This window comes from Podarcis pityusensis, assembly GCF_964106645.2.
Source record: "Podarcis pityusensis genome assembly, chromosome: 4".
NCBI classification, from domain to species: Eukaryota; Metazoa; Chordata; class Lepidosauria; order Squamata; family Lacertidae; genus Podarcis; species Podarcis pityusensis.
Window position 1 is genome coordinate 37,964,679 of NC_138027.1, and position 25,700 is coordinate 37,990,378.

At 38.9% G+C, this 25,700-nt stretch overlaps 1 protein-coding gene across 3 annotated transcripts in view; it reads left to right on the forward strand.

Annotated features, from left to right (window-relative positions):
• The window catches only part of NECTIN3 (nectin cell adhesion molecule 3), a 44,690-nt gene extending 20,008 nt beyond the window's left edge, over positions 1-24,682 (forward strand). Inside the window, exons 5-9 of one of the 3 annotated variants that reach the window (XR_013985312.1) lie at positions 2,872-3,023; positions 13,903-14,041; positions 15,129-15,213; positions 22,688-23,308; positions 23,348-24,682. Coding sequence is in view for 2 of the 3 variants with exons in the window: in XM_081002712.1 (XP_080858838.1) it covers positions 2,872-3,023; positions 8,377-8,969 (745 nt within the window). In the remaining variant the exon portion in view is untranslated. Of the gene's footprint in view, positions 1-2,871; positions 3,024-8,376; positions 11,218-13,902; positions 14,042-15,128; positions 15,214-22,687 lie in introns of those variants that run through there. The other 2 variants (XM_081002713.1, XM_081002712.1) reach the window with 2 other exon arrangements.
• The last annotated feature ends 1,018 nt before the right edge of the window (positions 24,683-25,700 follow it).

Here is a 25,700-nt window from a genome sequence, read left to right on the forward strand (position 1 = left end):
CGTATCCAGAGGTACCACTGTATCTGACTGGTCACTTGGGTGGGAGGTCAGAATTGTAGATTAGATGGTTCCTTGGTCTGTTCTAGCAAGAGAAATATTTTAAGCAGCATATTTGTCACAACTCAAAGCTTTCAGGGAGAATGCAACACTGGTTTTCACAGAAAAAAACCATCTCCTGCATATGCTAACAGCGTAAGAGAAAGACACAATTTGAATTATTTATGAATAAAATAGTATGCTTTATTGTTAAGTAGTAATACATTGCCACATTGAATTTATCAACAAACATAACAGGCTTCAGTATAAACTGTAGAATAGTTTTTTTTTGCAGAATGATCTATTGATTTTATGTATAGCAGGTTTGGAGATTAGATGGCTTTTTGAATTTCTGCAAAGCTGCTAGTATTTTGTTGGGGGATTGCCAGTCATGATTAATGTTAAACACAAATGTTGCAATTGATTAACTTTGGGTGACAGTTATACTTGATTCAGAAGTAATCTATGATCTATTATATACATGGTATAAATATACAACAGAGTAAAATGTTGAATAACATTTTAAAAAGTTGCATCATGTCCATAACTAGTTAATAGCTGCCTTGTATCATTTTAAAGATAATTTTATTTTAATGTCATTTTATGTATAATCAATTGAAATGTAGTTTCCGTCTTAATTTGCTGGCATTGCAAATTATTTGAAGTTAAAATGCTCTCTGAAACTACAGTCAGTATATTTGTAGTAATGAAATCACCACTACAATTCAGTTCCAAATATAGCACAATGGAAGATTTCTTTCTTTTTTTAAAGGTCCAAACGTGTCCTATTAGAGGAACTGAGTTTGGATGTTAGTAGTAGCGACCTATACATTTTCAATTCTTTTGCCCCTGATTTTGAAGCCATTCAAACCATTCTTTTGAAACTTGAAGCACCTTGTATTTTCATTGTCACTTTGGAGGATAACTGGCTTAAAAGCTCCCCTTTTATGCTGATTGGGCAGCTCTAGGGACCCTGTTGCAGAAAAATAACAGTTCTTTGACCACCCCCCTTCAACTTTGGATCACAACAACACCAATCTTAAGTTGAAAAACACTGTCCATAACTGAAGATAGAAGATGAAGTGATATAAGTATTTAAAATCAACACTGATCAGGAGCATATCATGTTATTTTTTCCTTGTGACCAGGCATTTGCCCTTTTCCTTTATGTTAGGCTGAGGCTGTGTACACACCATACTTTCCCCATAGTTTTCCCTCACAGGGCTACAGTTCCTGGCAACCTTAACAAACTCCACTTCCTAGGATTATTTTGGGGAAGTAATGCACTTTAAATATATGGTGTATACACAGGCTCACATTAATGGAGACCAGGTCTAGTTTAGTAGGTGAATTAAGTGATGATATGCCACCTTTGTGTAGCGCTTGCATGCAGCAAGAAGAAAATATAATTAAATGCTCTTGAGAAGCCTTAATTTCTTCCTGTGTTGCATTGTGGGCAAGGTACTTTATTACTGAAGATGATATAGCTTCACGTCCTGTAATCTTGCTGCAGTTGATCTTGCTACATATCCGTTAAACATTGTTAACAAGACATTTAACATTTTTACTGTTGTAGTAGTTTGGTTTGAATTAAAGTGTTGGTGCTTCTGCTTTGTAGCAAAATTCTGCTTATGTTCTGTTTATGTTCATGGTGTTTACATGAATATATACAAATGTGAACAGGTAACTTAAATGGGGGTGGGAGTGGGCGGTCCTTGGGTGCAACTAGTTAGGAGATTTAGAATGCTCTGTTCTCTCCTCTCCCTCAGTTTTGTCTGTGTGCCATGTATGAAGCAAATAAAGGATTTACACTTCTGTGCTGAACTTGCCATGTATACTTATAGAATAATTAACTCAGACTGAGTTGTGATGCTGCATTGGAGGTACTGAGAGACATTTAAATAGCACCCCACATCCACTCACCATTGCCATCTGATAAGCCGCTGGCTTGCTGATATAGGAAAAGGGCTCATCAAATGGCACTTTACTGAAGGCTCTCCAAGTTCTAGAGCCAACCCTAGATGAGAGAAAAGCAGCTTTGTAGCTAATATAACTGGCATGGAGGTACTGAGTAACACTGTTGAGTTTTCTGCAGAGGTTCAGATGAGGAGCTATGTACATGTATTCTGAACAGCATAAAAAGTAACTAAACAATAGTCATTTAGATTATGCTTTATGTAATATTATATGAATGAATTATATTAATATTATATGACTTAATTGTGTGATGTGAGATGATTGACCAGAATTTAATATACATTATTTGGAATGGGCATAAGGCTAAATTGGTGTATGGACACCTAATGCTCAGCTCAGCACCCTGAGAAGAGAATTGTTTTAATACCAAATTTGACATTGTACACATCTCACCAATATTTTAAAGTAAATGACTAGCTCTTAGGAGTATGACAAAGTCTCAATGTTTGTGGCAATGTCTGCTGGGATCTTAGAAGTCAGTACAGAAGTTGAGCAGAATTTCAGGATGTCGAAACATGACAATCGAAATCCTTGTATATTTCTTTGTATGTCTTCATGATTCTCACAGTTGCCTAGCATGGAACTCTGTTTTGGAAACTGAGGGAAGAGTGTGTTACAGAAACCTAAGGTGGTTCTATATTAGTTTTAGAATACATGAACAAAATTACTGCTGAACTCCTTCAGTTCTCATATTAAATATAATTGTGAAATTCAGTTTTTTATTCCTCTTACTTTGAGATACTCTGCACATGAACTTATTTGCTTCTAGAGAAGGAGAACCTCTTAGCTATTTAAAATTATCTGATTTGAATAAAATATTAGATTTGGAACACTCAAAAATGCCTCTTTGTGATTCAGGTTGGATCGACATTGGCCTGAAGGTTTACAGCCTTTAAACAATACTCTGCATTTCAACAGTCCATTGACATATAATTATACTGGAACTTATGTTTGTACAGTGGCTAATCCACTTGGTCAAAAAAGTGATCAAAAGACTATCTACATACTAGGTAAGTCACTGGGTGTTTTTTTCTTCAGTGTTTGAACAAACTTCTTAATGAGAGGTCAGCAATATAATGGTCATAGTGTGTTATTTATTGTTTCATTTTAACTATTAGCTTGAGAGAACATCATCCAGTTTGCTTAAAGTTCCTTGTAAGAACATTTCTATTGCATGGGATGTATATTATATAAGCAAAAATATAGGATGTATCTGCACACAACGCTGACAGAAATAATGGTTGGCTTTATAGTAGCTGGAGCGACAGGACTTTGGATTAGCCTTAGGAACGCAAGTGGGCTGTAAGTGGGCAAATATTTGCCCTCCTGTAAAGATGATTGACATGACATAATCTAGTATGATCTTCAAAAGCAAACCAGTACACTTTTCTTTACTGTTGACACAGCTGTGGTTGAAATCAGGAGTTGGGGAAATGAAGTTTTAAGTAGGAGTTTTAAATGTACTTAACAATAATTTAAGGTAGTGTTTCTTGTACTGTGGGCTGGGGATTGCCAGTGGGCGTAGCCTTGGCACAACAGCCCATCTAGTGCCTCCTTACTTTTCTGCCCCCTGGTCTTTCTGTAACTGAGACCAGCAGCTCACTGCATGCACATGTTTAGACGTAAATGACGGTTAGAGAATGAAGCTGTGGCACGCACAAAAAGGGGAAGGAGAAGAATGGGTGGGCTGACAGCCTGGCTGTATGTGAGAAGGAGGAGAGAGAACAGGAAGAAGGGAGGCAAAAGGAATGGACAGATGGAGAGAGAAGCCTTCTGGGAACTTCATTTCAACAGTGCTTGCCTCCCATTCCTCTTGTTCCCCACACAGTCTCCTACCGAGTGATGATGACCTCCTGTCTAATTTGTGGCAGTAGAAGAGCAACCTTTCATTGACATATAATGAGAACCGGAGAGCCTGTTTGTGTGTGCATGGCCACAGGAGGGTGGGAGAGCAGGTGGCCTGAGAGACCAGGGAACTGAAGAGTTTTTTGGGGGGAAGGGATGTAAGAAGTAGAGTCCTACAAAAATCAGTTTTGCTATGTGTGCTTTTAAATTTGTTCACAACTGACCTGGAATTAGGTTAGGGTAAGCAGTGAGGTAGCCAGATTTACTGATGATACCAAAGGGTTCAAGGAAGTTAAGAGAAAAAGAAATTGTGAGAAGCCACAAAAAAGGATGAATTCTTACCGTGTGAACATGATTTATGAAAAGATCTATACTTCGAAGTGCTGAAAAATAGATGGTAGACCTGCAACAGTCGCATTGTTCATTCTTTTAAAAGCAAACTTGATATGAACATTCAATTACAGTAGAAAAAAATGAAAGCTTGTTAAAGTTAGGGTTAAATTTTATCCTTTAAGGATTTCCTGCAGTCTGACTTTTACTCTTGATCTTCTCAAGAAGCAGATATATGTTCTTATGTTTTATGTACAATACAATATCTAAGTCCATAATGGGACATTATTTGTATGTTTGGTTATTTATTTATTTATTGCTCAAGGTAGCATACATAATTCTTCCCATTTTATCCTCATAATACCCCTGTGAGGTAAGTTAAGCTGTAAGTTAGTGAGTGACCAGCCCAAGGACCTCCAGTGATCTTATTGGCTGACTGAGAATTTAAACCCTGGTCTCCGCAGGCCCTAGTTTGGCAAACAAACCACTACACCACACTGGCTATCTTGTTCTAAATGTTACAGTCAGCATCCTATACAACATATAACAGCATCTATTGCATTTAACAGAAAATCTTCACTTTCAGTTGTCTAAGGGATAAATGTAGTTACTTTGCCCTGAAAACATCCAATCTTACATGTTCAAATTCACGTTAGTCATTAATATTCCAACTCTTCATAAGCTATATGTTCACTATTTTCTGAGCTTAATGCCTGGCATTTGGATTTTGTACTCCAGTGCATGCAAACCTCTTTTTTTCAAACAGTTGTATTTTGGCAGGTCACACTTTTGCACATTCACAGGTTGCTGGATCAAGCATGGTCTCAGGTACTGACAGACCACGCAGTGTCTTGTGTAAGACTTAGGCTAACTCAAGCTATTTTGGAGGGTATTGGCCTGAGCTGAAGCATTTGACAGTGTCTTATGCCTAAACAAAGCATTAAACGTACAGACACAAATCTATGCCATCTCATAGATGTCACTCTTCTAAAGGTGTGGGTTTATGATTTGTAGCAAGTCAAAGCTGCTTGTGGGAGTGCACACCCACTATTGTTTATTGATTTCTACAGTGGCATGGTGGTTACATGCTTGGAAGTGATTTGCACCCAAATGACGTGTTGAATCATGCATGTTATAGCTATATGTAAATTCCTATTGATTATTCACATACATTTTTTTCCTATTGATCAATCGTTCCTATTAAGTTTTGGGTCTTTTTGCTGCTTATTTAATTTAGGCAACAGTTAAGCTATAAGCGTTTGTATTTGAACAGAAGTCATGTGTAATAATGCATGGGTTCTCATTATATGAAGTTTTGAATTTGAAATATGTTAAAGTTAAAGGGGTTGGGACCATGGAAAGTCCTATATCAGCAGGGATTGAAGGAGAAGACTGAAGGAAAGGAGTTGGCTTGTAAGGAATAGAAAGGAGAAGAGTCTCTGAAGGAAGTTTATAGGGAAGCAGCTGTTGAAAGCAAATTCCAGACGGGTAGCAGTCTGCTACAACAAAACCAGTCTTGTACACATTTAGAGACAAACAGATTTATTTTGGCATAGGTTTCATGAAATAAAACTCATCCGATGCACCAGGTGTCATCCTTGGTTGGCAGATATACCTGTCAGCTTGTAATGGGTAGAAAGAAAAATAATAATCAACAGTGGGGCCGAAAAGCCATGAAGGAAGGTCGAGGGAGGGGTACTGTACATAGACTTACTTTCTCTATTCTTCCCACTCCTCAATTTATCTGCCGTCTTACTGGGACAGTCTGAGCAGCCCACAAGCTTCAGGTCCCATCATTCCTCTGCCCTCTAGCATCTAATTCTGATGTGACCTTGAAAGAGGGAGGGACTAAAGGAAGAAGAGGAAGCCACCAAGCCCCTTCCATTGCCACAGCTTTGGCTAGTTTTGCATGCCTTGGCCTGGGATCATGAAAAAACTCAACAGCCACTCCCTCAACAATGCTCCCTGTCTCTCAAGTAGTGTGGACAGAAGGTCCTCTGATTGTCTACTCAGGCCCATGGTGTGCTGCAAATAAATTCTGTTGACTGGATTGGTATACTGTAGAACAGGTGTGGGGTGGAAGAGGAGGAGGAGGAGGAAGAGGAAAAAGCTCCCTGACATCACCCTAATCAAAAGGCAACCTGATTTTCAAGACAACAATTTCAGCATGTTTCCAGATTTCCCCCTTTTCTTTTTTTCTTTTTAGCCTGGTGATACTTCTGTTTCGGAAAATGATAGAAACTAATTAAATCTTTTTCACCTACTTCATACAGGATCAGAGAACTTTATTCACTCCTTTTTAAACTAAACATCATTAATCTAGATCAGGGGTTTCCAAACTGTGGTCCATATAAGAAAAAGTAGCAATTAAAATATGATTGGAAATTATACAGCATTTAGCACAGTGCATTACAGTTGCTACAACAAGCGGGGCGGGAGGCAGATCATGAAGTTGTCTACCAAGACACTCAGCAATTTTCAAGTAGTCCGTTGGAAGAAAAGTTTGGGAACCACTGTTCAAGATCCCTATGTTCATCTATGTAGTATCCCCATTTTACAAATTCCTCTCCTTTCTCTTGTTCATTTAATGTACTTAATATATGCATAAAGAATTAAACAGCTCACTGATGAAAGTGAGTGAATTATGTTACTTAATGACAAGTGGCATAATAGTAGTAGCATAGACCTAATGTTAGTAGAATTTTTTGAGAAAATTGGTTTGTTATTCAAGCATGTCAAAAAAGGCTATAAAGATTATATTATGAAAGTCACTGTTCATGGTATTTTAGGATTTAAGTGAATTATTCAGTGTATAGCCAGCTAAAATTTAATAATAATAATTATTAAAATTACTTAGATTGTATTTCAGTCTTCTAGATTTTGTCTACTAAATTAGCCTACACAGCTAATTATTTATTTGAAGAAGTAGTCTAAACGTTAACAATAACATTTCATGAATAGCCTCCTCCAGTGGGCTATTAGTTTTTAAAATAGTTTTAAAAAATAATTAAATATTCTAAACTGTCTCCTATCCTTTTTTATATCACCTAGAATCCACTTGATAAATGTGAAGTATATTAATACTATTATATTTAGGATCCAAAGAACACTACTTTATGTATGTCCTAGGGTTTGGGCATGATGAGTAGAATTTTTTTGTTTCCTCTGACATATCCATGGGCCATATCACAAGCAGCTTATGCAACTCAACACAATTTCAAGATCATTGCCATGTGAGACTGAAAAGGGACCCACTGTTTGTTATTCACAGCTTCAGACTGTCTTGGGTACATAGATACAACTTTTGTTGTATCATCCACATACAACAATTTCCAGTACCCAAATGTAGTCTTAAACACATCTTGCATAGTCAACCCTTAACAAACCTGAGCAATACTGATGCCAAGTAAAGATTGTATGTGTTATTTGAGCTTTTAAGTACCCATACCACAACAGAATAAACATGCAAATTTAGGTGTCAAATATTAGAAGGTTCATTAGGTGCTTTTCATAGAAACTGAATGAATCATAGAATTGTAGAGTTGGAAAGGAACCCTGAGGGTCAATTTTGAAATAAGAAACAAATTTCTTATGCTTTGATTTGTTCCACAAGTCCTTTGTTTTTTTAGAAGGTTCCTATTTTGATTAAAATGTTTCTTTAGTACTAATGAGAATTTTGGAAGCATTGAAGTGCGCAACAAACTTTTTAATGCTGCTATCTTTTAAAATCTTGTAACTATCAAATTGAATCCTACCACTACATACATGGTCAGGGGAAATGAAAATAATGAAGAACTAACTTCAGCATGCAGCTTATAGTTTTTCATTCTCTAACAAAACTATATATAATACATTATTTCTTTCATTCTTAACTCTTCCTTGGAATATAAGAAAAGGTTGACTTTTCAGCTGATGGCATTGATCCATGTTTGCTCTAAAACAGCATGGAAAAAATTGTTGATGATATTGTTAGAGTAAACTATTTTTTCATACTTCAGTAAGCTGGTCCAGAAGTTAAGTCTGCTCCCTCTACCCAGAGTAATGAAATTAAATGAAGAATGAAAAACTATGTTGAAGTACACTTACTTACTCATCAACTGTGCTTTCTTATCAGCTCTTAACTTAATTTAGTTTGCATTGACATTCTCTGCCTTTTCTGTGTCTTGTGTATCTCTGCTCTTTCATTAGATCCTCCTACTACTACCACTTCACCACCCACGATTCCATGGCTTCCTTCAACTGATGGCATCACAGGTTTAGCAACTCAGCCAAAACTAAAGCTTTTTCCAACATCACCATGGCCAGCAATGCAGGAAGACAATTGGGGCACTATCATCGGTAGTGCAGTGGGCGGGGCTCTTTTCCTGATATTTGTATGTGTCTTGGCTGGAGTTATCTTGTATAGGAGAAGGAGGACGTTCCGTGGTGACTACTTCGCTAAGAACTACATTCCACCATCAGATATGCAAAAGGAGTCCCAAATAGATACCCTCCAGGTAGAGGATGTGGATTCTTACCCTGACAGTGTGAAAAAGGAAATAAAACATCCTGTGAACAGTCACATAACTAAAGACTACTTGGGAGAATCTGAAAAAACAGACTGGAACAAAGTAGACACTATTAACAGGTACCAGGACAGGTATGAAAGACCAATGGATTACTATGAAGGTGGAACACTGGGAATGAAATACTTAGGTGAAGAATGTTATGAAGAAAATGAAGATGACTTAGTTTCACATGTAGATGGCTCTGTAATATCTCGAAAGGAGTGGTATGTCTAAAGACCACCTTCAAGTCTTGACTATACATAAAGCTCCTTCATTAGCTGATCACTTTCAGATTGTTTATACTTTTTCTTGAGGAATAGGTTTTTGAAGTTGATTTTCAAGCTTTTTATATTCTAACTTGACAATTGAAATGTAAAAACCTCATTTAAATGTATTGAAGCTGCTTTATTATTTTTTTCAATGCTGTACTACTGTCTTTCACAAGATATGAATTTTAATATAGTGCTTTATTTGGCCTATAGCACAAGATAACCAAGTGCTAAGTGGAAAAAGAAATTGTTATAAAAAGTTTGAAATGAAGCAACTGTCTTTGCTTGTGACTACAAATTTATGATCAAGACTTACCTTGATAGTACTTTTTGATCCATAATTCTAGTAAACAGTAACATGAAACTGATTCAAGTACAGAGCTGATCTAAGGTACACTTCGTTTACAAAAAAATTTATGACATGAAATATTCTGATGGCACAGTTTTTTCAAAGCTTTATTTTTAGGTTTTCTGCACAGAATTTAATACCTCTACATTTTTGAGCCTTGCCATTTAGATACTGTAGTAGGTGGTACCTTTTACAGATGACTTGTTGCACTGAACCTGCTGCAATAGACTTTTCAATGAATAAAGTCTTGCAGCATAACAGGAACTCTATATTTTTACACTGCATTTTATTTCCAAGCACTGGGATGTAAGATTCCAGTCACTTCAGTTGTGTTTCCAGACTCATCCTTTCCAGAAGATCTATTAAATGTTATTTCGATACAATACAAACAGTTTACCCTACCTAAATGGAAAAAAGTAATGTTCAGGAAATATTAGGTTTCCATAACATTAATTAAGCACAGAGCTACAAATGCATTGAGTTGAAACCCAGATGCAACTTCTGTATTTGAATGAAGATGCATTTTAAGAAATAAACTTTTGGCTTTTCACAGAATTTGATGGTACAAGAAGTATTTGGACTGTCTAAAGAAATGTTGGCTAAAAAGCAGGGAAGCATTAAATGCAGGAGCAAATTTAGACTTTGTAAGCATTTGTCACTATGAAAAGCATGGCATATTTTGAAAGAGAAGGATGAAACACTTTGGCTTAAACAGAAAATATACTAGCATGGTATATTTCATATGAGGCATTTTGAGACCTTTATGCTGCTTGAAAAGAATTGGAGTAGTGCAGTAAAATTACTATTAAAGTAAATTATTACTTAATAGATGGGAGAAACAAATATATGTAAGGAGGGATTTTCTCTGAAGGACATAGGAAATAGAGGCAACTGTGTTGTTTAAAAATACATCTCACATATAGGCTTTAGAATACCTAGTTGGTTGTGTAGAGAATATAGCACAACCAATAGGAGCCCATCATACTTGCTTAGAAGCAAATGCCATTGAAAAGCTTATGTTCAAACATGCTCAAAACTGAAAAGGTAGATGAGTGTTTGCTTCAATAGAAACTTATTTAAAACATTTGCATATGAAGAATTAGATGAATTTGGTAGCATGTGTACAGACAATATTAATGCTTTTTAGCTTCCCAGTAAAAACCTTGGAAGTAATATGAGCACATTACATAATGACTTGCAGTATTTTAGAGCTTTTCAGTCAGTACAGTATCTGTATTAAGGTGCAGTTTTGACAGCACACTGTGACTTGGTTGCTATGTCTTCAGAAATGTGACTGCAGTTGAGTATAAATACATGAAACAGGTTTTCTACGCGTCTCTATCACATTGATAATTTAAGTGGTAACACTATTTTACTTTACCAAAGTATGTCTTCAGTACATTTGGAAGTAAAATTATTAAACCATGCTTGCCTGTGAACTCAAGTGAGTTTCAATAATTGCTTCATGGAACTGATCCATCAATGGCTGAAGTTCTTACTTCAGTTAGCTTTTGATCAGGCCACAAGGTAGCAGGTCCTAATTTGTGTGTGTGTTTTTTTGTTTTTTTTTAAAGCTAGCTCATGGTCTTAGGAACATCTCCATTGTAATGCCATACTTTTCTGTAAGCCCTCTGAAAAGCTTTCTTGTAACACTCAAATTTAGAAGCAAGTACCTAATATTCTGTGTTTTCAATATAAATTTGTTAAAATTTGATCAAGAGCTTTACAGTTTAAAATGAAGAGGTTCATACTAGGTTTAAGATGTTCAGTGTTGCAGTGTTTTTACCTAATGTATGTTTGGTGTAAATACAGAATTGATTGTAAGTATGAATAGTTGTGTGAAATAAATCTTTTGTTAAATTAATTTCTTGAATGCAGGTCATATGCACAAATGATGGAAAGGCATATAAAATGTAATAGACGTTAGATTTGTGGTGAGGAAACAGGTAGACTAGAAAATGAGAGCTGAATACAGAAAAAACTGTTGAATTAGTACTTCTATATAGCATCTGAAATACTTAACTATATTGGTAAAAGTGTTCATAGATTACTTACTAGTCAACATAGCTGTCCTTGATGACAGATTGTATATTTTGTACTCCATAGTCAGTACTCCATAGTGCAGTTTTTAGCTGCAGAAAGTTTGGTCTGCTGTTTTGCTTGAAGTTGCCAAATTATTTTACTCTGTCAACTATGGAGAAAAGTTGATAACGATAAACACAAGACTTGAGTTGGTCTTGCCTTCAGATGACTCTACACATGTAAAAATCCCCAAACAAATAGAATCCATACACAGGACAAATATGGATTGTGCCCAGCGTATTTTGTAGTACTATTTCTCAGCATGTCCAGAAAACATTTGCTGCTGTAGCCACCAACATGCCTTTAGTGTTTATATACAAAGTAGCTATCATTGAGATGGTCCTTGTTTAAAATCAGATGAGCCAGCACAAGTTGATTTCCAGAATGAATGAAAAACGATTGCAGCATAGCATAAACAGTTTGAGTTTTGCGAGTTGTATCAGCTGGGAGACAACCTAATACATAGCTATGTATGTATGCTTTGTGATGAAGATTGTATGCTTGTGTGATGAAAGCATATGTGCCTATTTTGTCAATGCTGCTAAATATATGTATACTTTGGTGTAATCATGTTCGTTGGATTAATAGCTTGGGAGTCATTATGCAGTAGCAAACTTCCAGACACTCATTCTTTGCCAGTTGGTTGTTGCGCATTCCATTCTTCCTGAGAAGAGCTGATTTTGCAGCTTGCTAATGATTCCCAGGCAGTTTCCCATTCACGTAGTTTTCAGAGTCAATTCTATGTAGCATCAGTAGAATTGCATTGTGTGCCTTCAGACCATTCTTTGGGCTGCTAAGTCAAAGAACTCAGTTGATAGTATTCTGCAGTTTGCAAATTACATTCAGTGTGTAATAAATCACAAGTCCTCGTGAATATCGATGTTGAGTGTGAGAAGTACTGATAGTTCAGTTGGGAAATAGATTAGAAAGGGAAGGTGTGTACCAGATAAGGGCAGATCATACTTAATATTCATATTTGCCATGAATGAACAGGCTTTCTTGGGTAGGGGAAATGCAGTAGTGTGGCCCAAGTGAGCTTAAGTTAGATCCCCTGAAAGCAGTGGCCTTTTTTTTACTTAGTTTTTGCTTTGGTTAGCCTTGGTTTCAATAAAACATTGTCTTATGTAGCTTGTTCCTGTATACATTTGTTGATGCAGGTGCGGATCTTTCCTTCAAGATGAAAAAAAAGCAGTTTGGGGGTGATAGTGTGAAAATTCTTATATGGGAATGAATTAAGAAGTACCCCACCTGTACATTCTGCTTTGGATTTCATCCTCCACAGCCACATTTTTCAAAAGGAAAAACATAGGGACAAACTATACACCGTGTGTAGTTGAGACATGTATAAGTAATATTTTAGGTGGATTTGGGCCATTGGTATATAGACCTCCAAAGTCTAGACCTTTCCCCCTTGGAAATGATGTCAAAATTCAAAGTAGGCTGTTATATGAACGTTTTTAATGGCGGTGTTGCATGTTGGTGAAGCAAAAAGCAGTGCATGCATTCATATATTCTGAGATATCTGAGATATGGTGGAGATAAAAATAATGCTAAAGATATTTTCAAATACTTCTGAAATATTTAAGCAATGATTTGCACATACAGTACAGGTAACACATTTCATTTAACAGAGTAACTGGGCAACTAATTAACTTGCCACTAAAGGGTAACACTCTTATTGACCTACCACTGTGGTCCACTTCTGCTATGATGAGTCAATTGTGAACATTTCTAATGTACCTGGTACAGTTCCTGGTTTTCAACATGTCATTGAAAAAAGTTACAGGCCTTCAGATTTTTAGAGATTTTGTTTGTGTTTTAAGTAAAATAAAACAATGTCTACTGATTTCTACAAAAAAGGATACAGCTAGCACATTTGATAGTAAAATTAGATAACTTCAGATATCGTTGTTTTGTCCTATCTCAGGGATATAGAATAAGCAAAGTTGCTTTGGTAAGTATAACTTCAGTAGCTTACGCTTTTGGATTCTTAAAGTATTAGATAACTATTTCTAAACCAGACGGAACTTTCAGTATAACTGCCATTTATTTTTGTATGTTGTTCCTATGCACAGTCTAAAAACAAATGGTTCTATTTGTAGATTGAAATACAAAAGTTTGCTATGCTAAAAATTACTTTTCTAGACATTGTTAAAGGCATCTGTCTCAAATACTTAACGCCTTGTGAGTTAAGAATTGAAAATCATTTTCATGTCAACATATTTTGATTCCTCTTTTTTCATCTTTAAAAGTTTAAGACTGTATGTTCAAATTCTGCCTTCAGCAATCATTTTTTAATATTGCATAGCTGTTGATGACCCGCATGCAGTGGAAATGATAAATTGTAGATTCCACAACATGTTTAACTCAGAGGCAGCTAGCTTTATTTCTTTTTCCTGAATTTGAGGAGTTTTGATAACATGACTCATTGCTTGAAAATCATAATGCATGCTGAATTACATTTCAGATGTTCCATTTAAGCAGTCGTCATCAGTAGCTGTAGCTGGGGCTGTCATAGGAGCAGTACTTGCTCTCTTTATCATTACCATCTTTGTGACAGTACTACTGACTCCCAGAAAGAAAAGGCCCACTTACATGGACAAAATGTAAGTTTTTTGTTTGTTTCTAAGCTGATATCCTTGCTTTCTAAAAAGCTTGAAGTGTTTACTCTCCCTTTTCTCATGCTATACCATTCTATTCTGCTTTAAGGCACAGTCCCTGTAGTGCTAATACAAAATGTCAGCATACACTACTCAAAAAATATATACCTAGTCTAAGACCTTTACACTAGCACAAATTAAAAATTCTTTGTGTTTCTAATGTGTTTATTTTATTTATATTTAGAAAGATCTGTAGACTGCTTAATCACAAAACTCTGTAACCAGTATACATTATATACTTATTGAAAAAGCACAGCTAAAATGATGCCATCTGCAGTGATATCAGCAAAGGCTAATTATCTGTTATTTGTAAAGTTTGGCTTTTATGTTTCTGTTGAATATGTTGGTGGTGGGTGGGTGGAACCCCTAAAATAATATTGTTTACCTGCCTCTATTCGTTGTACACCTAGACGTACAATAAAGGTGTTGTTAGGTTTAAGAAATCATAGTGCTTCCCTTTTAATTTCTCAGTAGTCTCTTACTGGCTATTCAAAATCTAGCAACTTTCTGACTTTATATTCTATTGGCTTTTAGCTTTAATTAAAAAAGAAAAAAAGAATGAGTCTCGGTTTCCTGCTGGGTAGGTGTGGGTGTGGGAGAGATAAATATGATGATCTAGAAATCATTCATAGTTCTACCCCAGATGGCTATACTCCAGGGTTGGAGACAGCAATGCTTCTGGAAACCAATTGCAGGAAATTGCAGGAGGGGAGAGTGCTCTTGTGCAGTCTTCCCAGGTGCATCTGTTTGGTCACTGGGCTAGATGGGCCACTGGACTGATCCAGCAGGGCTGTTCTTATATGATGTGCTCTGTTTCTCTTTATACAGGTAATGCTTGACAACTCTGTTGAGTTATTCAAACCAATGCCATTTAAGAAATTGTCGCAAGTGGGATACTTGCAATTTTATATTAATGGCATTTCCTATTCTATGACCAAGGAAGTTTCCATTTTACTTGTTTACAGCTGTAATCTGCACTTGATTCAATTATTTCTCCAATAGTGGTGACTAAACTCCAAGTTTTCCAATGCAGGATTGATCTTCCACCAACACACAAGCCTCCGTCTTCATATGAAGAAAGAGCTCGTTCCTTGTCTCAGAAAGAAATAATTCTTCCAGTAAGTTATTGATGAAGCATACTTCCAAAGTAAAAGGATCTTTTAATGTTGCTTAATACAAATTGATCTATAGAAGATATTCAGTTGACATAAGACATTATTTTGTTACTCAGTTGATATAGTATATTTCTGCCAGCCAGACTTCTAAGTAATTACACTAATCTATTTAATTCCCATATGAGGGTTTAATCAGGTTCTTGAACCTCAAAAGACTGTTATGGGTTTATCCCAAGCTGGAGTCCTCTTTGAGAACGAACCTCAGATTGCATTATATATCTGAGTAAATGTATGTGTGTCTTGTCAAGTCTGAAGGGTGCATGCTCATGAACTTCATTACATGTCCCTTTTAAAATACTTGGAAGTGAGTGTTGAAGGAATTGCAGGTAGTAAATCTTCTGCAACCCCATCCCCACAAGAGTTTTACTAAGACTCATGGCAAGAGTGGCAGCAAATATTTAGGGGTGGGCAGGGGAAGGTGGGAGAAATACTTGTTCAGTCAACTTTATTATTAAAGGTAAAGGGACCCCGGACTGTTAGGTCCAGTCATGGATGACTCTGGAGTTGCAGCGCTCATCTCGCTTTACTGGCCGAGGGAGCTGATGTATAGCTTCTGGGTCATGTGGCCAGCATGACTAAGCTGCTTCTGGTGAACCAGAACAGTGCACGGAAATGCCTTTTACCTTCCCGCCGGAGCAGTACCTATTTATCTACTTGCACTTTGATGGGCTTTCAAACTGTTAGGTTGGCAGGAGCAGGGACCGAGCAACAGGAGCTGACCTCGTTGTGCGGATTCGAACTGCTGACCTTCCGATCGGCAAGCCCTAGACTCAGTGGTTTAGACCACAGCGCCACCCGTGTCCCTCAACTTTATTATAAGCCCACACAAAAGTTATTTTAATTTCACCCCCATTCAAAGGAATGCTTACCCACTGCCCACTGAAAGTAATGAAGAAGTCTGGGCCACATACTTTGATTCCGCGTAATGCATAATGGATTTCTGTACCACATTAAATGGCTTTTCAGGAGTCCACATTCTGTATTGTTATTTAGCCACCCAAATCTACTGTTAGGTTCTTCTACGGCTATAGAAACCAACAGGATCTGAGGAATGCAGCCACTCCAGAAAAAGCTAGAGTTAGCCCTAACAATATGAGGCAGTAATCTTTCTAGCCTACGCAGTCAACGACATGGTCACCATTGCATTCTGACTAAGAAAATCTATCAAAGGCATGCAAGTTTCTGGTCACTGAAGCTTTCAGTATAAGATTGTGTAAATCCTTGTGTTCCCCAACTAGCAGTTGAAGCTCCTGAAATACTGATGTGAAAGAATATTGTGAGCAAAACGAGGTTCGGGGTCAAGCTGCCTGGTTAAAAGTTCTAGACATCATCTAATAGTGACTAAATACAGTCTAGCCAGGCCCCCAGCACACACCATTCAGACGTAATCGTGCAGTATTGTAGAACTGAATAGTGTTTGTTTAGTACACTATGAAGCAAAAAACGTTTGGCTTATATTATAAAATATCAAAGGAAGTAGAATAAACCCAGACAAAATATGACTACCAATTCAGAAAGCAGCATGACTCCATCAGAATCAAGTGATGTTCTAATGTTTGGCTAGCAAATCTCAGAAAAGACTGGCATTGTTAAGCTTTGGCATCCACTTGTAATGAAAGCTGATTGGCTTTGCATTAACTATTGGCTTTGCATTAACTGTTGCGAATTCATTGCATCCAAAACTACAGTTAAAATAATTTTGCATAGTGGAATCTTTACAGAATGCAAAGCTGCTTCACTATAGTTGCCCAAAACTATGTAAGGATGAGCTGCAAGCAAGATACTCGTGTTTGCTTTCTGTGTTAAAGATTAAGCCAGTGTTGGGTTGAGGTTGAGGTTGAGGTAGGGGGTTGGTATTCATTTCTGAGGTTTGGAGATAATTTGTGTGCAAGTAACGTAGAACTTAAAAAAAAAAAAATCCTTCTCAATTCTTCTAAAATCAAAGTGCTTATGAAATTCTCTTTGTTTTCTATATTATTTTGTAGAATGATACCAGGTGATAAGAAGACATAAATGCATTCTTACTGTGTACATTGCTGTAGCTGCATGTGATTTTTGTATAAGGCACATTCATACCTATCTTAAGTCAAGATGTTTTCCTTAATTTTTTTTAAAAAATATTTAGGGCCTTTCATCAAACTTCCATAGAAACAACAAAATAATACTATGCAAACAGAAAACAATGCAGCAGTAACTAAAAGCACAGCAGAGTGATTGTTAATTTCAAACTTCAACTGATACAAAACAAATACTTGACTTTCTGGACAGCCAGCAAGGATGATACTCTTCACTTGGGGCAGAAGTTCTCTTAATACTGGGTTGCCTACAGAAATGGCCCTGCATTGTGGGGAGGCTAGACCTTCCCTACAACATGGATGAATCTGTGGCAGGTCCTCAGCATTAGCTCTTAAGTGTCAGGAAGATCTTGTTTCTTGAAGCATGTAGTGACTGCCCCAACACTGGTCATCACAGCAATCTCAGTAAGTTTGGCACCCAGCAAAAGTCCCGATGTGCAAGTGGACTGGAGTACTGCCACTGTCGTGCCTGCTACTTCTTCACTGGCCACAGCTGGTGCAAACATTTCAGCAGCAAAAGATTATGCCACAGATCGTCTACTGATGAATCCTTCTGCTCGAAGCACTGCTGAGACAGAAACCACAGTGCCTACTCTCAGACCTTCCCCACTTTTCCACATTGATCAGTCTTCTTTGAGTCTTAGGATCCAGATGTTTGCAGTGCCTTAGAATCTGCTTCTAGCCTTTCTCCCTTCTAGGCAGCAAACAGTTGCCTGGTGTCCAAAACTGGGTGGAATGCAAGGTGCTGTAAGTTTTTATAAACCTGAGTTTTGAATGAGAAGGAGAACATGGAGCCAGAAGAAAAGAAAATACCCTGTTTCTGAATAACAGTTTCATATTTCTGCCTCCAATGCAAAGTGTTGGTTTTGACCTTTAGGGCCCTAGCTTGGATTCAGGGTACTTGGAGGATAGCCACTCCCAACATGTACCTGCCTTAGCATCAGCATCTTCAGAAGCTCTTCTCCAGGTGCCCCAATCAGGTGAAATGTGTCAAATATTTACCAGTGGAAGTGTCTTTTCAGTAGTGGCGCCCCAGTTATGTAATGTCCTCTCCACACTTTGCACAATATCGCAACCTCTCCTGTGCTGAACAGCCTGGTAGTTAGCAGTGGTTCCCAGAATGCTGGATTCCTCACCTCTAATCAAGGGCAAACAAGATAGTATCCATAAACTCAACCTTCTGCAACTCAGCCTTTCCCCTGAAAAACACTCAAGGAAGAGGTCACATGGACTGCTGAATCAAGCAGAGGGAGCAGGTGCCACACATTCTTCACTGTTGGGTTTTTGCTTCAGATGACCCCTTGGTGAAAAATTGTCACTACTATACCACTTGGGACGTGGGTGGCGCTGTGGGTTAAACCACAGACCCTAGGACTTGCCGATCAGAAGGTTGGTGGTTCGAATCCCCGCAACGGGGTGAGCTCCCATTGCTCGGTCCCTGCTCCTGCCAACCTAGCAGTTCGAAAGCACGTCAAAGTGCAAGTAGATAAATAGGTAGCGCTCCAGCGGGAAGGTAAACGGTGTTTCTGTGCACTGCTCTGGTTCACCAGAAGCAGCTTAGTCATGCTGGCCACGTGACCCGGAAGCTGTACGCCAGCTCCCTCGGCCAATAAAGCGAGATGAGCGCCACAACCCCAGAGTCAGTCATGACTGGACCTAATGGTAGTAAAGTACCTAATGGTACCTTTACTATATCACTTAGTATGGAAGATTATGTCTATATGCAGAATAAATGTGAGCCTTATATGAAGCTTTTCAACCATTAAATAATACTAAGTTTTGAAGAATACTGTAAAAGGGAGAATACAGTGGTGCCTCGCAAGACGAAATTAATTTGTTCCGCGAGTTTTTTCGTCTAGCGAATTTTTCGTCTTGCGAAGCACGAAATCCCATAGGAATGCATTGAAATTCAATTAATGCGTTCCTATGGTCAAAAAAAGTCCAAACAAAGCCAAATTTGGTACAACAAGAGTTTATTAAGTGCTCTTTAAAGTCACACATACTGTAAAGAGCATTTCAAAAATTGAAGGAACAATAAATTAAGTTTCTAAACATGACAGAAAAACATTTAAAAATCAACAAAGTGTACAGTACATTTTCTAAGACTCTGGGGAACCACTCGAAGAAGGTTCCTCTTCCACTCTTTGCTTCTTGCTGAAGAACCTGTCCATGGTCTGCTGCTTCATCCACCTTTTCAGCACCTCCCTGAAAGGCGACATGACCCTCGTATCAAAAGTGTTCACAAGGTCATGTGCCATGTGCTTGTCAGGGTGGTGCCGCTGTGCAAAAGCCTGCACATCCTTCCACTTCATGCAAATGTCCCTCAGTTCTTTGGAGGACAGCCGTTCCTCAGTTGCTTCCTCCTCTTCCAGCGAGGCCTGCTCCTGCGCAGCCTCTGCCTACAGTTCGACCAGCTCCTGGATGGTCAGCTCGTGGTCGTGCTCCTCCACCAGCTCGCTGATGTCCTCCTCTGTGACCTCCAGGCCCATGGTCCTCCCCAAGGCAACAATGTCCTGCACCACTGTTGACTCTGGTGCATCAGAGTCACTTGGTGCCACACAGTCCGGCCACAGGCTGCGCCAAGCACAATTCAAATTTCTCTTGCTGATCCCGTTCCAGGCCGTGGTGATCATCTTCAAGCAGGTGACGATGTCGAAGTGGTCCTTCCGGAATTCCTGCTGGGTGATGGTGGTGCAATCAGTCACCTCGAAGCATCGCCTGAAAAGCTCCTTGGTGTAGAGTTTTTTGAAATTGGCGATGACCTGCTGATCCATCGGCTGGAGCAGTGGCGTGGTGTTAGGCGGCAGGAACATGATGCTGATGAAGCTGAACTCCTCCAACAAGTCCTCCTCAAGGCCTTTAGGATGAGCAGGAGCATTGTCCATCAGAAGCAAAGCTTTCAGCGGCAGGTCATTGTCCAGCAGGTACTGTTTGACAGCAGGGCCAAAAGCAAGATTGACCCAGTCCACAAACAGCACACGTCTGACCCAAGCCTTGCTGTTGGATCGCCACATGACACTCAGCTGCTCCTTGTCGACCTTGTGTTTCTTGAAGGCCCGTGGGTTCTCCGAGTGGTACACCAGCAGGGGCTTGATCTTCAGGTCGCCGCTTGCGTTGGCAGAGAAGAGCAGGGTCAGACGGTCCTTCATGGGCTTGTGGCCAGGCAACTTGGCCTCCTCCTGTGTGATGAAAGTCCTTTTGGGCATCCTCTTCCAAAACAGCCCGGTCTCGTCGCAGTTGAAGACCTGCTGTGGAACGTAGCCCTCCGTCTTCACAGCCTCCAGGAACTCCGCTGCAAAGTCTTCAGCCGCAGGAACATCAGAACTGGCAGCCTCTCCATGCCTGACCACGCTGTGGATTCCAGATCTTGCCTTGAACCGGTCAAACCAACCTCTGCTTGCCTTGAAGACTTCTGGCTCGCCTGAGGTTCCTGGCTGTTCCCGGACGAGGTCTGCGTGCAAGGCCTTGGCCTTCTCACAAATGACGGCCTCAGTCACTGTGTCCCCTGCACGCTACTTCTCTTCTAACCAGATGAGCAGCAACTTCTCCACCTCCTCCAGAACAGCTGGGCGGTTCTTTACGATCCTGGTGACTCCCTTGGCTGCATCAGTCGCAAGGATCTTCTCCCTCATCTTCAGGATGGTCCCGATGGTCGATGGATTCCTCCCGTACTCCCTGGCGAGGTCTGTCACACGCATTCCACCGTCGTGCTTCCGTATGATCTCCTTCTTCATTTCTAGCGTCACCTTCTCCTTCTTCCTCTCGCCGGCCTCTGCAGCAGCAGTCTTCTTGGGTCCCATGGCAGCACAGCTCCTAGCTTCGCAAACTCAGAAAAAAAAAAAAAGAATCAGTGCTTCACATCCAAAAAATTCAAAAGCACCCAGCCACCCACCACACAGAAATTCAAACCCAGAACCAAGTCCTTGAATTCCAAACACCCAACCCAAAATCCAACCCCCCCCCCAAAAAGTTTTAAAAGTTTAACTTACCAAATGGCTGCAAAAGAAGTTTTGGAAAAGCTTCAAAAATCGCCAAAGTCTTCTAAAACCTCAAATGGCTGCAAAAGAAGTTTTGGAAAAGCTTCAAAAATCACCAAAGTCTTCAAAAACCTCAACTGTTCCCCCACCCACCCACCCACCACACAGAAATTGCAAACCCCTCCCCAACTGTTGCAAACCCCTCCCCAACTGTTGCAAACCCCTCCCCAACCGTTCCCCCAGCCACCCACCACACAGAAATTCAAACCCAGAAATTTTTTTTAAAAAAAACCAGCAGAGTGGCCCAATGGTCATAGAAAATCATAAAAATTAAGAAAAAAACCACACAAGCTCCCAGATTCTTGCAAACCCCTCCTCAACTGTTCCCCCAGCCACCCACCACACAGAAATTCAAACCTAGAATTTTTTTTTTAAAAAAAACAACATGGCCCAATGGTCACAGAAAATCATAAAAATTCAAAAAAAACCACACAAGCTCCCAGATTCTTGCAAACCCCTCCCCAACTGTTCCCCCAGCCACCCACCACACAGAAATTCAAACCCAGAAATTTTTTTTAAAAAAACCAGCAGAGTGGCCCAATGGTCACAGAAAATCATAAAAATTAAGAAAAAAACCACACAAGCTCCCAGATTCTTGCAAACCCCTCCCCAACACCAAGTCCTTGAATTCCAAACACCCCAACCCAAAATCCAAAAACCCCCAAAAAAGTTTTAAAAGTTTAACTTACCAAATGGCTGCAAAAGAAGTTTTGGAAAAGCTTCAAAAATCGCCAAAGTCTTCAAAAACCTCAAAAAAGGCTACCACACCGCGTGCTATGAGTTGCTCCTCGAAGTCAAGTCGCAACTGCACCTCTTCAAGCAATGCACCTTGGGTTTTAATGGTTTTCCGAAAAAGGAAACAAACTTGCAAGACGTTTTCGTCTTGCGAAGCAAGCCCATAGGGAAATTCGTCTTGCGAAGCAGCTCAAAAAACGAAAAACCCTTTCGTCTAGCGAGTTTTTCGTCTTGGGAGGCATTCGTCTTGCGGGGCACCACTGTAGGCCTTCATTCAATATTTGTTTTTCTTTTACTGAGCTGTCTTAATACTGTTTTAAATTGCATGTTGACAAATATTAATGGTACTGAATGTGCATTGTATTGAAGAAAGTATAAGTTACAGAAAGTCCATATCATTATACTATAAATTAAGTAATTGTATTTATTTATTATTTAGAATTCCACAGCAATTAATACGTCTAGTTTGAGTATTGTCATTCAAGGACATACCTTTTAAGAAGAAAGCAATATGATGAAGCCAGATAGATTTTTGTATCATACTTTAATCATCTATTTTGGTTTTTTTAGAAGATGGTAAACTGCAGGCAACTGAGCTATGAAGAAGAAAATTCCTTGGCTCATGATAGCCATCAGCAAATGTGCCCAGCTTTCAAGCAAACAAATTGCAAAGACTGGAGCAGCAAGAAGCATCCTGAGCCAGACAATAGAAGAGTGTATATCAATCCCAGGGAACATTATGTTTGACTTCTCACCTGTAAATTGATGATCAAAAGTAATATGACTTTTCTAATAACTGTTTTATATCATATGGATTTCTAGATTATATGATTTAGGTTCAGTGAATGCTTTGCCTTCTCTTATTGTGGAAAAAATGAGGCAAAGGAAATGGGAATAGTAGTAAAACTCAAATTTGTAGAGAACAGTGTTTCTTAATGCTTTACTACAGTAATTTGTCTACCACAGATTTCTGTGTATTTTGAAATTTCTATGTATTTTTATTCAACTTGGATGGGGGTATAATGGTGAAATTAGAACCAATTTTTCTTAGCTATTCCTCTGAATTGTTTCTACCTAACTAACCCTATAATATTTACTGCTGTGAGTTTGTCCAATCTCCCCCACTCTGCAGCTTCATTGGCTGCTGCTTTTTGGAGTATGGAAAGTTGCATTGCAGTGACATTGCATCATGTGTTTTGTAATCTTAGATATTACTGGAAGGGAGAAGAGAAGGCATGGGGTCTTGCATTTGGCTACAGTCATGAATGCTTGTAACAGGAAAAACCAAGTGCTCATTTACTGATTCATTGCCTTATAGGAAATGCTGGAAGGTGTTGCCTACTTCATAAATGGACGGTTTTGCTATTGTCCTGGGTTAATGCTAGCCTAAATCGTTACCTTGCCATTTAAAACAGTGGAGCACAAATTTTCAGGATTCACTTTCATACCAGTGATTCTTACCTAAATCAGATTATTTTAGTCATTCGCTTAATCAGGCATACCAGAAGTAAAAATTGGAATATTGAAAAGCTAAAGAGTGACTTCATGTACTACAGAAAGAGAAATAAAAATAACGTAGCAAAAATAATGGATAAGCTGTTTGTTTTTGTTCCATTATTTACATGAGTGTAGAAAACAATTTAACAGGGAACCCAGTTGGATGCAGTTTCTTCTGAATTTCCCATATTTAGTATTTTTTAGCTAATTTCTTTGGCCCAATTATGTGTAATCCCATAGCCATAAAGGGCTCCTACGTTCAGTCTTTTCATTTACATTGCAAGGTGCATCGACCAGTTACTTTGCTGCTTTGTTCTCAAATGTAGTAAAAGGTTGGCTTCACCTAATGTGTCTTATTTAGACCTGCAAACAAGTGGGGAGGTCCTATCATGCTGCCAATAACAGGCCAGTGGGAGGTGTAGATAGTTCTACAAGCCTACATTTCATTGGTTTTCATCCTTATTATGCGGAACAATGTTAAAGGTTCCATGGGGTTTATAGAAATGCAAATAGGCCTTTGAACAGAGTTTCAAGTTTATTGCTGAAGGTAAGTAGCAAAATAAATGGCAAGTAACCTTGAAATGCAAATTATGTACTAAGATGTAGCTTTTATGTAAAAAGCCTGGCTAAGTCAATTGTGCCTGTACAAAACAAATGCATTTCAGTTCTATATGTAAAGAGGTGTAGCTTGATTTAGGTGCACGTTTGCCTACATGATTTTGTGTTTTGAGCACAGAGCTTAGAAAAATGGATGAGGTATGTATAGGGAGATTAGTGAATTTAGAGCAGACGATAAAGTTTCAATAAAGATGAATTTGATACACTGTTTAAGGTCTTGTGTTGAAACACTAAACACATTCATATTTTTGTTGCTTAAAAATGTATAAGTGGTTTTGCATTTTAAACACAAACTTTGTTTTTAATACTTATATATGTGCCAATGTCAGTTTGAAGAAATGTGAAAGTAGAAAATTTGCATTGAACTATTCTAAACATGCCTGGGTGGATAGAGGAAGTTGTTTCATTTATTTCTGCATAGTAAGCAAAATAAATTGGACCCAAGCAGGATGAGTGGATTGGGCATTGGTTTTATGTATGTTCCCACCCCCATATAGAGATTCATTAAGATCTGGTCTAAATCTCTGTGATTTGCCACCTGAGAGGTCTATTTCAAGACTCCCTCCTCACTGGGTCCCCTCTTTCAAATTTAACTGAACGTGTAGGCATGACAGAAAGGAATTTACAGAATTTGCCACTAGGCATTTTTTTGAAAATATGCAGCAGTATCTGTGGCAAGAACCATGGAAAGTCTAGTTCCTGTGGTTCTTGCCATAGGCATTAACTTGCATTCTCATAGCACTGCTTAGGGCCCAATAGATTCAATACTGTGAGTGGTTCCAACCATTACCAGGTAGGTTTGCAAAAGAGCAGTGGCAATGGCACTTCTGGTAGGGTGACAGCCCTCACTGGGCTCAGTCCAAGTCATGGGTTGTATTGAAATACCTGGAAACAGAATCATATAATTGGGGTCCCAAAGGTCATCTACTCCAACTGTCTCCAGGTACAGAAAATTTACTATGACAGCAGTGGCCACGTATTGGTGATAAGTGGCTGTCCAGCTTCTGCTTTAAAAACCTCTAACAGGAAAATCCACCACCTTCCAATGCATTCTATTCCCTTGTCAGATAGCTTGTAACACTTGGAAGTTCTTTGTAGTGTTTATCCCATTTCCTTTTTCTTGTAATTTTTCTGGTGGTTCCCTTGCTGCGAGAAGCCAAGTTTCAGGGAGTCAGGCAGAGGGCCTTCTCGGTAGTGGCACCCGCCCTGTGGAACGCCCTCCCACCAGATGTCAAAGAGAAAAACAACTACCAGACTTTTAGAAGGCATTTGAAGGCAACCCTGTTTAAGGAAGCTTTTTAACAGACTATTACATTTTAATATTTTGTTGGCAGCCGCCCAGAGTGGCTGGGGAAACCCTGGCAGATGGGTGGGGTATAAATATATCATCATCATCATTTCAGAATCAACAGCAGTTGAAGCAGAGTATCCTTTTCTGTCCCCACTGCCTTCTAAATTTATCAAAACA